Here is a 19,695-nt window from a genome sequence, read left to right on the forward strand (position 1 = left end):
TAATGTTCCCTGAATCGATCTCGGAATTGAACATATTGATCAGATTGATTGGTTCCACCGAGCGTGCCAAAAGATGTGTTGATGCAAAAGTGGATCTGCAAACACAAAGGGCTAATACCCGAATCGATATCCAAAGCGTGTCAGTCGATTTGACCTATTAATCGACAAGGATGAAGATACGAGCACTTTGGTCCTGACAACAGCGATACGCCCGGAAGTCACGGCCAAGAGGTACTCACGCGGAACTCGAGAATCGTCGAAGGTCGCACTGAAGCTATGCAACTCGCCGAATCAATGAGAACTCGTAAAAAAGAAAAAAAATATGCAAATTGACGAAGTCGCCGAAAAGTAAGTAGATGCAAATAGGAGTAAAAATTGGTTTTGATATTGATTGATTTTTTTTATTACATTGCCCCTCACTCTATATTTATACACTGATCTAAAGAGACATAACCAAACACAACTAGGACATCAAGTCCATATCTAAGGAAAACACATGACTCTTACATGAATCATACTCTAACAAATATAGAAAAGGAAATCAACTCCTATCTATTTCCCTGTCCGCCTCAATTACGATGGAAATCTCACCGACCTCCTTTCCATCGGCATACTTCCTGTTTCATCAGCAGTAGTCTTTAAGCCTTCCTTCATCGGCATCGACAATAACATCTCCAACCTTATCGGCAACGCCCGAGTCTAAATCAACTTTTCCATCGATCACCACCATTCATCGGCAACCATCTTTACAAGCTGATTTTCATCGCCTGTCAGCGTATACAGTAACTTTCCTCCTACCGATTAGCCCACTCTGATCATTTTGACACGTGCAAAAAACGGTGTCAACAGAAGAATTGCGGACAAGATAAAATTAAATAATCTAAACACATTAGTCGCGACCAACCAGAAAAGGAACCAGCTAAAAGACTACTAACGAAGATACGTCTGCATATCGAGAGCTGTAGCTAGTCCCTGAATCAAACATTGAACAGCAGAGATTAAATAAAAGCTTAACAAAGCAGCTATAAACTGGCGCCCATGCATACATGCGGCAAGTCATGATCGCTTAAAGGTAAATCAATATATGTTCATCAAAAGGATATTGCCCAAGAATTTGAGTCCACGGTCAGCTACTGCCCTGTATAGATGTTTATGTAGCTCGCAGCCCGTTGGCATGGCCCGAAGCCCAGTATTTTGACACGGCACAGGTCCGGCCCTGCCCAGTGACTAGCCTGGTATTTTGGACCGAAGCCTGGTATTTTTGCCCGGCAGTGCCCTGTGCGAAATTCAGAACACTGACTGAAGCTCCATAAAACTACAGGAATTGGTTACTGCAGCTACCTAGTGATTAAACAAGGATTAAAAGTTGTCTGAGAGCAAGAAATAATTATAGAAGCACATCAATTTCCATCAACCGAACTGTTTCTGGTATAAACTAAAAAGTCCAGAGAGAAACTGCCTTCAGGTGACAGATTTCTGCTCCGGCTGAACTATTTATGCATGCGCCTTCTAAACTACCGATCACTCGAATTGAAGAGTCAGGATGTCAAGCAAAGGATAAGAGTGAATTGATTCAGACACCAAGCTGCTGCAATGAACATAGGAGAACATGGCAAAGCTACTGCTGGACACAGAAATACTGCAGTACTGCTACAACAAAAAGAACAGAAAATAAGACAGCTAGCAGCTCGACCTCTCCTAAAAATTATCAAAACTCAATCAAATCAAACCCAATGGAAGCCAAATTCTAACCACAGCCTTACCATACCATGAGTGATCCACTCCAACAGAGAACCCCCAAAAGATTGCGATTTCATCAGCAATTTCAGAAAATCTGAGAAACCCTAAGAAAATTGGAAAATTGAGCAAATTTCAAAGTCGTAGTGCTCAAGTGATGGATTTGTTAAGGGATCACCAACTCACACGTCTTAGAACCAATTTGCACCAAGAAATTTCACAAAAGTCACAGCCAAATCCCATGAACGAAAAAACACAAAATACCTCCGAAAATTACACACAAAAGATAAATTTCAGGTTTAAATGGAGGAGAGCAAATATGCACGAAATTGACACTTGGATTACTTCATGATGAATGTTTACAAGCAAATTCTAGCATCTCTCAAAGCTTGGATGGCAAAAAGCTCAAATCAAAGAGCCTTTTTCCTCTCTTCCTCCTCACTAACCCTAAGAAAAATTCTCAACCACATAATAAAATGAGAGCCAAATCCCCAAGTTGTACCCGGCACAACCAGCTATTTTCTAAATTGCCTTTACATAGTCACCCCAAATATCCAAGGGGTAAAACCTCTAAGTTTTTGTTCATCAATCAAATGAACTCAGTGTCTTCTGGACTTCACTTTGCCTTGAGTTGACATCATGTCTGCCCTCTAACTTTTCATCTCAGTTTTTGGGTCCGAACGGGTCAAACCTGCTGCCAATTGTTGTGATACCCGAACCACTAAACCGTCCATTCTCATATTTGAGGACGAAACCAACAGACCTCTTCCACATGTCGCTAGGCATGACTCACCAATGCATTTCCATCCTCCATGTCCCTGTCCCGACGGCTCACCAAGTGCTCATGACACGTCTCGCCTTGACTTAGTCCAATTAGTCCAACCCTGTCCTTGACTCTCATCAATGTTGTCTTTATCACCCATATACTCTTGCTCTTCTACTTGGCTACAATAATGGTCTACTAGCAACCCAGCACCCTGCCGACTCCAATTCCATGCTGGCTACTACACTACGTGATGAGTCGTTAAGAGTAATGAAAATATTTTGTTCAATGGATGTCAATGTTCAGATTCTAATAATTACATTGCAATTTGCATTACTGACATCATTTATGCCGATCCTACACTTATATTACAATCAAGGTCACCAAGACAACCTTCTCTACAAGAAAAAGAAACAATAGGGACATGAGAAGCAAAGCAAGGAAGAATGAAATCATCTTTAATTAGGTATTTATTTTATGTTGCGTCATGTTTTTATCAAATTTACTACTCCATCTGTCCCTGAATAAATAGATTTCTAGAGTTGTCTTAAGTCAAAATTTTTAAACTTTGACTAAATTTTTAGAAAAAAAAACTGTCAAATTTATAACATCAAATTAGTATCATTAGATATATCGTAGAATATATTTTCATAATATGCTCATTTTGTGTGATCGATGTTATTACTCTTCCCTATAAAGTTAATCAAACTTAAGACAATTTGACTTGCATGGATTTTAGGAATTGATATATTTAGGGACCGAGGGAGTATACACTAAGCGTTGAATTAAAATATCCACTTTAACTTCACATTTTTTATACTCCACCTTTTGCGAACCATTGCTATATGGGCTGGATTTGGATATTGGTATATGACTTGGGTTTAGATAACTTAGATACTTATTACATAGTGGCCTTGTATTATGTCTAGCCCCCCTACCTCTTTTTTGGATCCACCACTGTTTATATCTCTATAGTAAATTAATTAGTAATCACATAAAAATAAAACCCCCCTATAAACAACTTATACACTATCAAAAAAATGCTAGCTTATCCGACTGTAGCGAACTTGTAGTGAATTTCCATGACTTTCTCAAGAATCTAAGTAACGGCTAAGCTACAAAATGTCGCTTTCTAGTGAGCCGGCCAGCACCATCGTACATAACGCCGACGGTGAAATGGACCTTCGACTTCGATCGGTCCGGCCTAGGATCCAACCTCTGCTCCATATATATAAGCGCAGCGGGGTGCCAGGAGACTCTCTCAACCACGACAATACGACATCCTAGCAAGGTCACCGGCCAGACGGCGATCGATGGCCGCGTCTTCTTCGAACCCACACCTCCTTCCGGAGCAGCTGCTACCTACGGAAGGTAAGGATGCGGAGGAGGAAACGAGGGACTGGGTGGCGGACCTGCCACAGGACGCGCTGCTGGCCGTGCTTCGCCGGCTGGATGTCGTCGACATCCTCATGGGGCCCGGCCATGTTTGCCGGCCCTGGCGCCACGTCACGCAAGACAAGCCCGACCTGTGGCGCCACATCGACATGAGCCACCATGCCCAGCTAGCCAGCCGCGTCGACCTCCAGCCAGCCGCGCGCGCTGCCGTGAGACGCAGCGAGGGCCAGTGCGAGGCCTTCTGGGCTCAGGGCTTGGGCGTCGACCGTGACCAGTTCTTCCTCTTCCTTGCGGACGCGTGAGCAACTTTTCCTCTTCTTTCTTCAGAAATTTTCTAATGATACTAAACAAATTTAGCAACCGTGGATGATGCTGCATATAAATATGTTCTTTTTGCGAGGATATAAATATGTTACTCCGACAGTCCGATTGACCGAGTATATACTTGAATTTCTAGCCTTTATTGGATATGAAATATACCTGCGTTACTATTGTTCGATTTGTAGGATCATAAGCTTTAGGACCAGAATGAACATGAAGAACACATATTGAACAAACCTTTGTTTGATGAATTAGCCATTGGCTCGCTGAAGTCCCGTGCATGCTTGATACATGCGAGATCTAGACGAGATATAGAGCTTAGGTTGCCTTCCCGGTCCAACAACAGCTGCCTGATCAATGGTTATATCTTAGGATGGATTGACCGGACCATGAGCGTTTATCTTCTTTTATACAGGCTATTGCACACTAGGGAACATACCTTTAGGGCTTGTTCGGTTGTTCTAGAACGAGCCCAGGAACCGTTCCTGCTGATGATGGTTATTCAAGTTAACAAAGCAATCCAGCCAGGAATCTATCCTGGAGGTCATTCCATAGCAACCGAACATGCCCATAGGTTGGTTTTTGGGTTGGTCCTTATTAGGTAGATTTAGCCCCTAATCAAGGCACAACTAAGCTCCTCTCTGGCTTGGACAACAAGCCATGATTCCTTTGTCATTAATTCACACACTTAGCTTGTTAATCAACCATATCTCAATAAAACAACATACCAAGACATTGGATCAGAATAGTCAATTAAGTGCTATTGAATCCTAGTCACTGTAGTATACCATTTCATTTAAAAATAAGATTATTCATACAAATATAGAGAGTATTTACATGATTGTTCCACTTTAATTCAAGAATCTGAGGCTCTCTACCAGACCCATGCTGGCAACAGGTGTATTGAATACAATAGGTAGTAGAGAATCCGCCAACATCAACCTTGTGTATATTTAACATCAATATAATGGTATCATCATGGATTCTATCTTTCACAATATGATAATTATTGTCAATGTGTTTGGCAGCACCATTTGACTTCTTAATACTCTAGATAGATAACCGTCTATTGATTATCACAGATGTGAGTCATTTATTAGATATATATGCTGTCAACCACTCATCCTAGGACAAAATTCATTAACTGTATTGCCTAGCCAACAGCCTTGTAACACGCCACAATAATTCTCCCAACATTGTCAACGTGCAGTAACACTTGCTTTGAGCTTTTCCTTGAAATAGTCCTCTATCGAGGGTGAAGATATAACCTGATGTAGATTACTTAGTATCTACACACCCTGCAAAATCAACATCTGAATAACCTACAACCTCAAGGTTACACCCCGCAAAATCAATGTATGAATAACCTACAACCTCAAGGTTACACCCCGCAAAATCAACATCTGAATAACCTACAACCTCAAGGTTATCCTATTTCATTTACTTGAACATGTAATTTTTAGGTCCATGCAAATAACACAAGACTTTCTTAATTGATTTCCAATGATATGGACCTAGATTTGATTTATATCTGCCAAGCATATCCTAGTAACAATTAAGTCAAAGTTGTAACACCCTGCGTCAAAGTTGTAAAACCCTGCACATCCAAAATCTTCTTATATGGATCAGCTCCACACGTGGAATGAGCCTACATACACGTAAGACATCTCTTACACTTTTGTCCTCGCTTCGTGTAAAAACATTAACCTAGAGATGCTATGTTTGGAATGACAAAGATTATAAGGTCACCTTCACCCTCATAAACTTACAAGGTGGTACCAAATCCAACAAACTATAACTTCTTATGTGCCATATGGGGCAACAACACAACTACTACAACCTTTAATGGGGTGGGTGCTACATTGAACCCCCACACCTATAAGGGCAAACGCCCTCAGTAGCTCACCACATATGCAACAGATACCTAAACCTCCCATTGGTACGCCCCTCCATGAGCACAGAATACCATCTATAACACCCCGCATTCAAAATCTGCTGGTATGGACCAGCGCCGCAGGTGGAACAGGTGTCTTATTTTCAAAAAGTATAATGTGCCTATTGGTTCTAGATTTTGAGTTATTTATTATACTTTATTTGTACTTGTTCATAGTGTTTTAGCGCATAGACGTGCTTGATATTTCTTTAAATCACCATTTTGTGTTATATTAAACTTAGAGGTTGACAAGAGAGTCCATAGTCCAAATAGTGTATCAAATATATTGTAGTCAAATTAATCAAATTATTTTTGGAGGGCTAGCGAAGTCATTCTAATTGGAATTCTATATATATTTGGTAAAGGTAGTAGCACCTACAAGATCGGTGCCGAACATTTAGAACTAAACTACCGGTTACTATTATTATTAAAAATTAGAAAACATAAAATCACCTTAAGCAGTTAGCGGATTGCTAAACTTGTCCGGTTCTAGCTAGTGATTCACTGGTAAAAAAATTTCAGTGTTTAGAGTATCAATACTGGCGTGACAAGAAACGAACTCATGCAAAGTTTGATAGTGAAATATGGTGGACTTCACCCTAGTGTAAACCATGAAAGAAGGTATTTCTTGTAAAGTACTCAGGTTTTTAGTAAACAAATATATTTCGTTTTTGGATAAAGTGAGGACCAAAATTTTGTCTGTATCCATGTACTGCTCCTGCAGGGCTCCGCAACTGAAGAGTCTTCGCCTCATCTCGTGCAAGAGCATCTCCAAGCACGGCCTCAACGAAGGAATAAGGAAGTTCCACATGCTTGAGGAGCTAGAACTGTCACTCCACTCAGACGCGGCCACCACATCCAGCTTCTTCAGCCTCGCTGAGACCTGCAACGCAGCGGCCGAGGCCTGCCCGCTCCTGAAGCGCCTACGGCTGAACAAATACTGTTTCCACTGGCTGTCCAGCATCGGCGACAGCGAAGCCACGGAGATCGGGAAGATGCGCGGCCTGCAGTTCCTGCAACTCTTCGGCAACAGCCTTGGCAACGTCGGCCTCACGACAATCCTCCGTGGCTGCGTGCGTCTCGAGTCTCTCGACATCCGACACTGCTTCAACGTCAAGATGAACGATGAGGTGCGAGCGGAGTGTGCCAGGCTGCAAATGCTGAGGCTACCGGACGACTCCATTGACGACTACGACCTCAGCTTCGGCAGTCCTGCTAACGGGATCCCAGATTTTTATAGGAACGTCGGTGCTCCTGATGATGATCCGGATCCGACGGGTAATCCCGGCAGTGGTTGGTACTTCCGCTAATGCGCGCGATTCAATCAAGTCAGGAGATTGTATACATATTTCTACATGCACCAGTCCATCGATACACCACTGCTAACTCCTATATGCGGGAAGACTCTTAGTAGACGAAAGCATTATTACAAGTTCGTGTTAAAAATACCCATGACTGATACAGAATAATCATTCTTATGCTATCACTTACTCTTTGTTTTCAGACATACCACACATGATCTCTACCTAATCGTAATATACTGTAAACTTACCAGTTATACTCTATTTTATATTTACATTTGTATTCATAATTTTTGCCCACCTGTATATCACTTCTGTGTGTCCATAATGTACATTTAGTTGAATCCTTTAACTTAAATTATGGTGTCTTTTGTTACCCACCACGGGATGGGGCTCACGACTACGGTCTTGACTTCCAAGGCCAGCCAAGTCAACGAAGACCAAGACCCCAGAGCTCGGGATCGTGGTCAATGGCTCCACGACTAGCAAGACAACCGACGACCCAGGGACAGCTACCAACTCATGTACGACGCCCCTGGGAGAACAGGAAAGAATGATGAAGGCCATGGTGAGACCACGTCGCACAGGACGGCTGATGAATTACTACCATTCAAACAGTGCCCACACGGCCAGCACTATAGCACCACGCCACCCCATGCCGCGATGTGGGCACAAGACCATGACAACAACCACGTTCGGACATACGCAGACGCCAAGACAAGACGGCCTTCCTTGCAAGCCAAGATAGCTAGTTTCCCCTCCCTTAGACTCACGACCGCCCGGTCGGGATAACCTAACTCTTTGTATGTGGCCTGGCCCCGGACTCTATATAAGGGCAGCCAGGGCACCTTTCCAAAGGGACAGACTCTTGAGACTTCAATCGGGCAGTCCCTATCCACTCTCCTACTTCTTCCACTCTTCTTGCATACCCCATTGTAAGAACTTTGTAGCATTGAACCAAGGAACACGCAATCGATCTATCTCTAAGACGGGACGTAGGGCTTCGGCCTGAACCAGTATAATTCCTTGTGTCTTTGGATGCTGCCATCGTCTTTTTGGAGCAACACGACATTCGTATAAATTCACTCATCGGGTGACAAAACACCGATAGTTGGCGCACCAGATAGGGGACATTCGCGTACTCTCTTTGTTGAGAAGGAAGTGATGGCTCCCTGCTCCTACATCGGACTTGCTCTTGGCGCGGCCCTCGGTGGCCGCATCCGCTTCGGAAGCCTCGAGTTCGCCGACGCCAATGGGCCAACGCCCGCTTCTAGTCTTCTCCCCGGCCAAGCTCTTCACTTCGGGGACCTAGACTTCATAGTCATCCACCTACGTCAGCTATGTCTAAACGAAAGGGATACGACACCGCCGCACACCCCAACGCTCGACCACAGGCCGGCCCACGCCGGTGCGGCGGTTGTCGATCCTAATGCGCTAGCATTTAGGATCAATACCTACCACAGGACGAACCCTTAGCCGGATCAAAGCCGGCATGTTCTCTACATGCTGGCCAACGCCTTCGCCCAACTCTTAGGGAGTAGGCTCATACCACCAGAGGCCGAATTCAGGGACCCCCGCACAACACTGCCCTCAGGAATGATGGATGCTGCCATGCTCTTCGAGCAAGAACTGACCACGCGCAACCACCGTTCGATGATGCCCAATCTCTACGGGTTGTGGGGATGATGGAACAGGACTCAGAGTCCATCTACGACCTCCCGCCGTCGACCTCTGGTGAAACGGACCCCGAGTTCGATTCCAAGGGACCACCCGGTGTGGGAGTGCAATATGTTGCATCTCTCGGACAATGGGGTAGCAGCAGCGGAAGGTGGAGAGGATGACACCTATCTGATTCCATGCACCCTCGGGGAGCAGGAGGAGTACGAGCAAGAGCGTCTAGAACAAGCCAGGGCTCGTGAAGCCAAGCACGCCAACGAACGGCACGACAACGGATGCCCTAGTCTGCAACACCTTGACGTTGAGGGCGCACGGGCACATGCATGTCGCGTGTACGAACAAACCCAACAAGGCAAGAGGGAGACGCATGTCTTTCCCCGAGCCACCAGAATGTCGCTATGGCCGCCATGATCATGCGAACGGCTCTCGAGCCCTCGACTGACGAGGGAAAGCGCATTCACAAGGAGCCAGAAGACTTGCTAGAAGCTGCGATGGTACAACAAGATCAAAGCTCCGTGGAGAGGCAACACCCCAAGACCAATATAGTACATGTCTCCTCTGCGCATGGCACCCCTTAGCGACACTACGCACCGATTGTGCTCTGGCCCAAAGACGAAGGAGTGGCACATAGGTGGGAACCTTCCCCAGGGCGCAGCCGCTATGTTGGAAACTACAACACCCGTCTGGCCCAGCGCGCTAGATGCCCTAAACCAGACCTGGCATATAGGGACCAGCTATATATGGCGACAGTGACCTGGACAATCATGGTCACCACCCTAGGATTTGAAATGCACGGTGCAGTTTGAGCCCAGACGCTTGCGGCCCGTAGGTGTTCATGAAGAAGATCCGACAGACATCGTTCCCGGCATGGTTCCGTGCACCGCCGAACGTCGCCAAATACTCCAAGGACACCAACCCCACTGTATGGCTGGAAGACTTCCACCTTGCCTTTTGAGCAGGAGGGGCGGATGATGACATCTTCATCATCCAATACTTTCCGCTCTACCTCACGGAAAGCACCTGAGCGTGGCTCAAGCAGCTCACCGCAGACAGCATCCACTCGTGACCTGACTTCAAGCGCGTCTTCGTAGGAAACTTCCAAGGCACATACATGCGCCCTAGAAATTCCTTGGATCTCAAAGCCCACAAATAGAAAGCGGGAGAAACTCTACGTAAGTACATCCACTGCTTTTCCAAGTAGTACAATGAGCTTCCCAACATCATAGACATAGATGTGATCAGAGCGTTTATCTTCGGCACGACCAACGAAGCCCTTGTTGATGAGCTCGGACGCAGCGAACCACAAACAACACGGGAGCTGCTCGACCTCACTACAAGCCATGCCTCCGATGAGGAGGCCATCCGAGCAATCTTCTACAAGGGCAAGGGCAAGGCCTAGGCCGAGCCCACGAACAAGGTTGGGGACCGCACCCGATAGGGGGAGGCCAGAAGGACAGCTAGAGGTGCCGTGACAACGAGTTTGTCGTGGTGGTCAATAGAGTCCACAAGGAGAAGGCTGGCAAGCTCAGCCATGTCAACTTTGACAAAATAATCAAGTTGTCATGCCACAACCATGGCTACCCAGTTACACACACGCTTGAAGACTGCATCCTCATCAAACGCTACTTCAAGGGCGACTACAAGACCACCGGCCCGAATGCGACATCCGGATCTATCGATAATGAGGGTAAAAGGGATGTATCCCGACCTGAAAGGGTGCCTCATGATTTTTGGTGGACCAACAGCATACAAGTCCAGACGCTGGCAAAAGCTAATGGCTAGAGAGGTCAACACGGTCGCATTGGGCAAGGTTGCCCCAGCCTTCCTGAAATGGTTGGAAACCGTAATCACTTTCGATAGAAAGGGCCACCCCAACCACATTTAGTAGCTGGGGCACTTATCCTTTGTTGTCAACCCGATCATCGGCAAGACCTGCCTATCTCGTGTCCTAATGGATGGCGGAAGCGGCCTCAACCTCCTCTATGCTAAGACCTATGATGCCATGCTCCTGTTGCGAGCGGCAACACTACTATCCGGTGCTCCATTCCACAGGGTCATACTCGGACTCCAGGCCATTCCTCTCGGATAGTTTGACTCACCCATGACATTCGTGGGTTGAGCAAACTTCCACATGGAGATGCTCACTTTCGAGATAGTGGATAATCCTAGTATCTACCATGCTGTCCTAGGTTAGCCATGCTATGCCAAGTTCATGGCCGTCCCTATCTACACCTACCTCAAGCTCAAGATGCTTGGTCCCCATGGGATCATCACCATAGGCAGTGACCTTTGACAGGAACTACGACGTTGCAACGGCCGTGTGTCAAATCCTAGAACCTCAACCCATCCAAATGACAACGATAACCGATTGCGTGTTCAAGGCAAGCACCGAGGAGCAACCTCTAGGAGTTAGGACCGAACATGACTTCTCTACATAGTAGAGAAGTGCAGAAGTCGTGACCAAAAGGGCCTCGAACGCGGCATGTAGGGAGACCCACGGCGGCCTGATAAGGGGGGCACAATCGACTAGCTCTGCAGAGCTCGCAACATAGCGCGCCTCCCAGTCCTCTGAGCCACATGCTCGGGGGCTCACTGCGCCCATAACACTAGGAACAAAGCCCACAATGATGACACGAGCTCTTGGCGCCCACGTTAGTGCAATATCAAGACTCCTTCGATAGGAGTCTGTACACATCTGTTAGTGCAAACTCCTCCTCGTGTTTAAGGTTCCTGATGCAGCCATCAGCGTGTATCCAAGAGTGCATGTCAAACACAATGCTCATGCAACGCGCTCATTCCCCGAGTGACTCATGTCGATCTGGGCATGACAAAACTCACTCGCGGGGGATACACTATGGTACATCATGCGTCAGCGTGCACCAATGGGTCACACCAGGCCAGACCCTAAGAGCCAGCTCTAGGCATGGTCAAGCACTCGCACAAGGGAGAAGGGAAGGAAATCACTACCATGACCTAAAGCAAAGAGGTCGAGAGAAGGCTCAATGCCGCTAGATCTGTACTACGATGTCTCGGTCTAAAAAATGTAGTCATGCTAAGCTAAGCCTCACGGGTTGCACCTGGTCTGCCAGGCGATATGTCGAACATGAAGTATTTTCCTAACAAACACATTTCTTCTACTCCTAGTGTAGGAGCAGAGTTTTGAGCGGATGGAGCCATCTTTTAGTGTATTCCCAATGTAGGAATAGCTTATGTATGTGTGTGTATGTGACCTTGATCTTCGGGGCACGATAACTTTTTCAACAAGGGTCAACAAGACTTGATAAAACTCAATGCAGGAATAAGTAGCATAACTTTTGGAAGTTTTAAGTTCTAAACACTAGGTATGGATTTGGTAGGAATTTGCGTATCATTGAGAAGCATGCTATTTAAATTTTGATTTTGCAAAATAAATCTCAAGTTCTTTGCATAAGAGAACAAGGTTCATTTTCATCCTACTATATCATATATTACAATTACTTAGATAATATGTGGTCCCAATGATAAATTGTCCACAATTTTAGAAATATTAGCAAGGAATAAAGAGTATGCAAACTTAATTAAAGGATAGCATGGAGATTAAGCACCATTTGTTTTGTATTTTAAATTTGTTCAGTTTTAAATTTCAAAATTCTGGAGAGATGAGAGGTAGTGTTGCACAAAACATCGTTGAAGATGAAGGAGCTATGGGGAGTTGGAGATGGTTTAGCTAAACCAGAGGTTCAACCAATCCTCTCTGGAACACTATAACACAACATACCTTTGCCGACACTTTTTATAGTGGACAAAGGGTACCTTTCCCGACAGATAACCTCTCGTGAAAGGTTTTGCCGACAGTTTAGAAACAGTCGCGCTATAAGCCGTGGGCAAAACTTTTGCCGACAGTTAAAGGAATCGCCGACACTTTTTATGTTGCCAAATGGTGGACCTACGCCGACAGTTGAAACCTTTGCCGACAGTTAACCCTTTGCCGACAGTTAAGACCTACACCGACAGTTTGAACCTTTGCCGACAGTTTGTGTGTTGGCGAAACCATTTTCAAGGTATTTTGTGAATCATGCCCTGTCCAACAACTAAATTATCTGCAAAACTGTACTGCAAATATAGATATAAATACAATTTGAATAATTTGACAAATCCACTATTATTCATATAGAAGAAAAATCTCAATTCTTAGGAGCTAGATAGAGTATTCTTAAGAGTATAAACAAACATTAAGATTTAAGCTACAAAAGTTAAATGGTACACAAGCAGATAAGCTGCTCTAACAAAAATAAAAAAAAGTCTAGTGGAAGTCCATTATTTCTTATCCATCAGCTCGGCCACATTGTCCAGGGTGGGAAGAAATGCACGCCAACAAGCTTCCACTGCCAAATTGCTCTTCAATGTGAGCGTCAAGCTCACGTCCCTTCTGACGCTCCTCAAGCTTCCTCTTGACATGGTTGCTCTTCTTTGTTTCCTCAGCTGCTGCCTCACCCTCTTGTCCCTGGATGAATGAATCTCAAACAATAAGTGATCCACCAGAGGAAACATAACATACACTAAAGATAGAAAACTAATTAACTATAGATCTCTGCTTTGTGGAAATACTTCAAGCAAAACATATTAATAAAAACAATCAAATTTAACATTTTCCATACAAATCTAAAACTCAGTGCAAAAACATGCAATTGAAATGTGAAACATGGATAAGAAAAGAAGAGTTCTCTAAGAATCTGCAAGGCACAGGAGTAGACAATATAAACATACAAGAATGAGGTGAGTCAGTTGTCTTTAAAAGAGAGAACAAAAAGAGCTGATATTTTCTTCCTACCGATGTCAACTCCATAGTGAGTGAGGTACCACTGCTTGAATGGGGCAGCATCAACTTGCACAAGGGTTTGAGTCCTCACAAGCTCATTGTTTGATGCATTGTAGACCACGTATCCAGGCGAAGATTCCCATTATTGATACAAAAACTTACGTGAGAACTCATATAAGAATACAGAATACAAAAAGAGATATCAAATGCGAAAGACATGAACCTGAGAAAAGATATATCTGTAACAAACTATGATAGAGGTTGTTTTAAAAGGAAATTGACTGTCCATCGCAACAGCATATGTGCACGATTGTCAAGACAGGCTCCGCACAATCAGCAGAATGACAAAGAGACCAACAAATTATGGCTGTGCTTGTCTTCAACCTGGACGTAGGAAGGCATAGATGTTAATTTTGTTTTCTACTGAAGTATAAGCGTCGGGCAGTCACACAGCTGGCACAACGGAAAATTATGGATATAAACATATACACGCAGCGAGTGGCACCGTTGAACGATAGAGGAAACCTAAGAAGACAAGAATAGAAATATACTGTAAATGTAAAACAAAAATCTGAAAGATAATGCCGCAGCGCTTCCAAACTCAATCTAATTAGCAAAAGAGCATATGCCAGTGGAGAAATGAGCTACAAACGACAAATTAAAATATGGAAACAAACTAATCAGCACCTAGTAGCACCCTCAAATGCCGCAAACAGGAAATCTAAGAAGAGAAGCATACCAATACACTGTAAATGGAAAAACAAAAAATATGAAATTAAGCTAATTAAGCAGCACCTACTAAACCCGATCTAATTAGCATAGAGCAGAGGCCTACGCCAGTGGACAAATGCGCTATAAATCACAAACAGGAAAATCAGAAAACAAATTAATTAGCACCGGCAGCTCTAGCAACTTTCCAACTATTCCAACGAGAGCAGCTCTAGCAGATTAATCAATAGCAGCAAAGCAGAAGCAACAGAAATGTTCAGAAACTGCATTTGCTGCTGCTGATCAGTAGCAGCCCAATAAGCAGCAGCAACTAAAAGACAACCCAGGAAAAAAGACAATTAGTTTGGGGTCCTTAAAAAGCAAAATACAAACACACATAACTGCCACATCAAAATATTTAAAGCCAAAAAACCCAAAATAAAGCCCAGAAAAGCACACAACCACACAAAACCTCACACCTATTTCATGTTTCTACATTTTTCTGTACGTGTGTGGTTTTGGATTGCTTGGTTTCTGCTCTTATTCATGGTGTGCGTGTGCAATTAGTTTAATTCACCATCAGCTAGCTCTCTGTACTGCTGAACTGAGATGAGATTTGCTGACCTTGACTGTGCTACTTTGGCATATATGTATATGCTTTCTTCTGTGTTAATTTAGCAGTATATGCACCAGTGGTGAATTAACACCTTTTTGGTTGATGCTAGAATTCTGAGCAGTAGTTTACTTTCTCAATGATTTCTTTATAGCGTCATCATCTGCAAATACTTTAGAACAATATATCTCTGAATAACCTAGCAGACATGAATGGGACAGGAAAAGTTTACTCATTGATGTAAATTTCCTATCAAGGGCTACTTTCAGCTATAAATAATTGAACAAATAAAAAGGAGCTGACAGTTCAGTTAAAATTTATCACGCAAAACATTCTTTGATTTTAAGACTGAACAACGATCATGATTTCAAGCAGTGAAACCAATTAATCTCGTAACAGTGACTCGATTCATCGTCAACTAAGAAATGACAATACAATTAACTCCAATAAAAAGGAGGACTGCAAATGAAAGTTTTAGATCACACAGTTTCACAAGTTGCGGCACAAAGCAGAATCACATCCTATAGAGACCAAGAATAACAGGAAATAACTGATCAAACAACCTAAATAGATAACCTCTTCATCTCCCCCAATTTAATATAATATAAAAAATCACAGGAACTTGAATATCACAAAGCACCCAAAGAGATCCGACTCCACACTCCCTTTTTTACAATCGTGAGCACAACAAAATAGGAGAAAAAACATTAGAATACTATTGCATCTACATGAACACGTCAAACCCTAACACTAATTTTAGTACAAAACAACCTGCATCTAAGCATGTAGCTCACACAAAAAAATCAAATCACATAGCAGATCTGACGAGTCGAAGACCACATACCTGCAGATTGAAGCTTCGAACATCAATTGGAATCAGCAAATGTGAGCACACGTGGGTAGTACTATGCCTGTAAAGGGGGAAATGGAGAACGACCCATTCAAATAACATCAAAGATTCAAGAAAGCAAAGCAACCGAAAAACCCCAGTGCCAATCCGACCTCCGCCGCCGGCGACAGCAGCACGCCGGAACACCTCCGTGCCTGCGCCCTCCGCCATCCGGCGGGCAGCGGCGTAGCCCCGCAGCAGCACAGCCACCACGTCGACCAGTAGAAGCGCCGACAAACCTCGATGAAAACATGGATCTGGTGTGACGACGGCGGCAGGGTTCACTAGCGTCAACTGCAACGACGATGGAGGCCGCCTATACAGGGGGTGGCTCGTGACGATGGTGCCGCTGCGCCGCGCCGGCGGCCGTCCCTTCAGCAGGTCTGGGCGTGCCGTGCCAGGTTGGTGCGCGGGGGGCCTCCCTAGGGTTTGCGGCACACCGGGGGCCGTCCGGAGGCACAGGAGCGGCGGAGCCACGGCGCTGGAGAGGGCATAGCGCCGACGCCGGTGAAGGGGAGGGGGCGGCGTCGGCACTGGGAGAGGCGAGGCGGAGGAAGGAAGAGGGTGGAGCGACAGAGACGAGAGAGCGGCGGAGAAACGGAGACGAGTGGGGGAGAGGGGGAGTATATTCTGAGGGTTTTTTCGTTTCACCGGCCACTACCGTACACGGTTTCACCGACACATGAGTTGTTGGCTCGATTAGGCTACAGCCGACACTTATTGCGTCTACGAATGTTTGCTGACAGTTTTAGTGTCCCCAGAGCAATGCCGATAGTTGATTTATAGCCATACAACACCATTGCCGACAAATTATATGACATTAAAAGGTTGTACAATTACCAACAGATAATGTGTAGTTGAAACCATCCCTCTGCCAACACATAACTGTAGGCAATTGTGTGTCATGGTGTAGTGGAACCTTCTGTTCCGTCCTTCTGCATGTTGGATTGTTCGATGTTTTGTGCATTATGTTGGTGGGAGATCTCAAAAGTATGTTCGTTATGTCAAGAGATCTCCCCCACACTTATTTTTGTACCTATTTTATTAAAATAGAAAAAAATAAAAACGAAAACAAACAAGGGCTCTTCCAGCTAAAATACTGGGGAGCCTAAAACTTATTTATTATCATTATTATTAAATTATTATTATCTATTAACTTATTATGTTTATTTTTATTTGTTCACCAAATTTTTTTATACTCAAGCAATGCTAAGATAAAATTGCATTGTATCTCTAGCCTTGATTATCTCCATTTTAAATTACCGCCGTTATTTATGAAAGTAAATACTCAAAGTTCATTAATCAAAATTAAACACCATGTCTAAATTTGATTAAAATAGGCCATTTTAATCTAAGCACCATGCTTAATTTAAAAAGCCTATGAGTGTACCTATAGAATACACCCAAACTTAGAGCACATGACATAAAACAAGAGAGGCATGAATTTGCATGATCAAGTTTTATTCTCATAGAGACAAACATTAGTAAAGAAGTTGGTGAACATTTTACCTTTGCATACCTGAGTGTACTTACCGACCGCATATATGGATGGAAGCTTGCTACAGCGACGTCTTGTATTTGGTTCATCTTCAGGTTATCACCAAGTCTAGGCCATACACACAACTAGTGTGTATGGACCATGGGCCTTAGTGATAGCAAAGGTCCAGAAGAGGAGAACGCTCCTTCTCTCTCTTCCTCTTTATATATATACATACATACATATATATATATATATATATATATATATTATCATTCTTCAATTTTTTTCAAATTTCATTTTTTTGTAATAATTTTTTTACAGCAAGGTAGAGCTATCATCATTTTTTTTCTTTTTTAACCCAATATGACCTTTGGTGTGGATGGAACTTTGTAGTGAGATTTTTACCACCCTCCCCCACACTTGGACTTTTATGTAAAAGTCAAGTGTACAATGTCGGGGGTCTCCCTTTGAGTGTGTTCTATCACCAAAGAACATCGACGTGTATGGTCGATGCAGCTCCTTATGTTCTCAAACATTGTATGTCCCCTCTTCTTCTTGATCTCTTCCTGAAAATGTTAGTAAGCAAGAATACCCGAAGGTGCATACTAACTTGGTAACATGATCTTGCTTTTATTGAAAAGAAAGTTTTTTTATATATGATAATCATTAATTTTTTATGATAATATATGATAATCTGGGGTATCTCCCAGTAGTGCTTCATTTATGGTCTTAAGCTCGACCATGGAAACTTCGTCCTGCAGCTATCAATGGTGGTATAGTTCCCAGTTTTACCACCAAACATTTAGCAATAATGTTCAAGCTACAAGGTTAGTACCACAATGCATGCACGAGATCTGCAATATTTCTGATAAACATATGCATCCACAACCATCTCCTAAAAAGTTTTGAAACAAGGATAGAGATATGGTTATGGTCCTCGTGATAGCATGTAGAACTAAGCGAGATCAACTCTAGGAACTTCAAAAGTGAGCATGAAACTAGAGGGGTTACACTTGATGGTAGTTTACAACCATTATAAACCGTCAATAAAACATGTATAAGGGCACAATTGTGATCACCAACAAAGGTCTAGGAGTTTAAACTAACAAATTCCATGAGTTTTGGTGAATCTGTATTTTCTGCAGGGTTTATCCAGAAAACTGTCAATGCGGACCTACATGCCAGAATTAATCGTGCTTATTCGTCGTGAAACGGGCACTTGTCACACCCAATTTTAAGGATAAAAGGGAGTGCAAAATCTTATGTATGCCCAGAGATCAGTCACACACATAAGCCGACAAATAATGAATAGTATATTCACAAATGTTTATTACATCACGAATAAAACAGAGTTATCACATAAATATAGCGAAGGTAATAAAAAGATCTCTCACGGAAGCTCCATTTCACAGGGACGTCGACTGGTTGACCACAAGACTAGTAGTCCTTAGGAAAATCATCATACCCATGGTCATCTGTTACCCATCCGGGATTTTTATCCAAATAATGAAAATAAACAAGCGTAAGTACATGTCGTACTCAACAAGTGTAACACGGGGTTCATGTGGCTCAAAAGGCTTGACACAGGTTTAACGGCGTGCAGCTTTTAGTTGTCATAATTTTAGCTTAAGAGTAGCAACAAGTTGTTTCAATTCCCAATGCGGCACACATGATCAAATGTAAACATGATTAATGAATAGCATAAACAGATAAGGTTTAATGTTCATCTATTCCATAAATGTTCCAAGGCCGCTCATAACCGTGAGCACGGCTGATATACCAATTTTACACTCTGCAGAGATTGTACACTTTTACTGTGAGTCGTGATACCCTTATGCCCGGGTTAATTACTTCCAAAACACTTCTAAGGTGAGCAGGCAGGGGTCACTATGAAGCCTTTCAAAGGTTCATCTAACAAGTTAGGGCCGTTAGGTTTCTGTGGCCTACGAATATAGAGCTCCCCTTCCGACAGGCACAATGACGCGTAGCCTATACACTGACGGACAGAGGCCGCACTATATCCAACCCGGAACACACCCCTCTTGCGCCATAAAGGTAACCACTAACAAGCTAGAAAAGG

At 43.6% G+C, this 19,695-nt stretch overlaps 1 protein-coding gene and 2 long non-coding RNA genes across 4 annotated transcripts; 1 reads left to right on the plus strand and 2 right to left on the minus strand.

Annotated features, from left to right (window-relative positions):
- Positions 1 to 3,733: 3,733 nt before the first annotated feature.
- On the plus strand, positions 3,734 to 7,707 carry LOC136471915 (putative F-box/LRR-repeat protein 22). Its single transcript, XM_066469658.1, has 2 exons — positions 3,734 to 4,193; positions 6,874 to 7,707. The coding sequence occupies exons 1-2, from the start codon at positions 3,814 to 3,816 to the stop codon at positions 7,457 to 7,459; spliced, it is 966 nt and encodes a 321-aa protein (XP_066325755.1). The 5' UTR covers positions 3,734 to 3,813; the 3' UTR covers positions 7,460 to 7,707.
- A 5,542-nt stretch (positions 7,708 to 13,249) lies between these two features.
- LOC136471916 (uncharacterized) lies at positions 13,250 to 14,142 on the minus strand. Its single transcript, XR_010762151.1, has 2 exons — positions 13,938 to 14,142; positions 13,250 to 13,610 (listed from the first exon to the last, which is right to left on the minus strand). It is a non-coding gene; the product is annotated as an uncharacterized lncRNA (long non-coding RNA).
- Positions 14,143 to 14,154: 12 nt separating this feature from the next.
- LOC136471917 (uncharacterized) lies at positions 14,155 to 16,368 on the minus strand. Of its 2 annotated transcripts, XR_010762153.1 has the most exons (3): positions 16,249 to 16,368; positions 16,091 to 16,157; positions 14,155 to 14,309 (listed from the first exon to the last, which is right to left on the minus strand). It is a non-coding gene; the product is annotated as an uncharacterized lncRNA (long non-coding RNA). The 2 variants fall into 2 exon arrangements; XR_010762152.1 differs by having other exon boundaries at positions 14,155 to 16,157.
- Positions 16,369 to 19,695: the final 3,327 nt, after the last annotated feature.

Source organism: Miscanthus floridulus, chromosome 8, assembly GCF_019320115.1.
Source record: "Miscanthus floridulus cultivar M001 chromosome 8, ASM1932011v1, whole genome shotgun sequence".
Lineage (NCBI taxonomy): Eukaryota > Viridiplantae > Streptophyta > Magnoliopsida > Poales > Poaceae > Miscanthus > Miscanthus floridulus.

Coding starts and splice junctions, on each gene's coding strand:
- LOC136471915 (XM_066469658.1), top strand. CDS start 3,814: ATGGCCGCGTCTTCTTCGAACCCACACCTCCTTCCGGAGCAGCTGCTA. Junction 4,194..6,873: donor TTCCTCTTCCTTGCGGACGC/GTGAGCAACTTT, acceptor CTGCTCCTGCAG/GGCTCCGCAACTGAAGAGTC.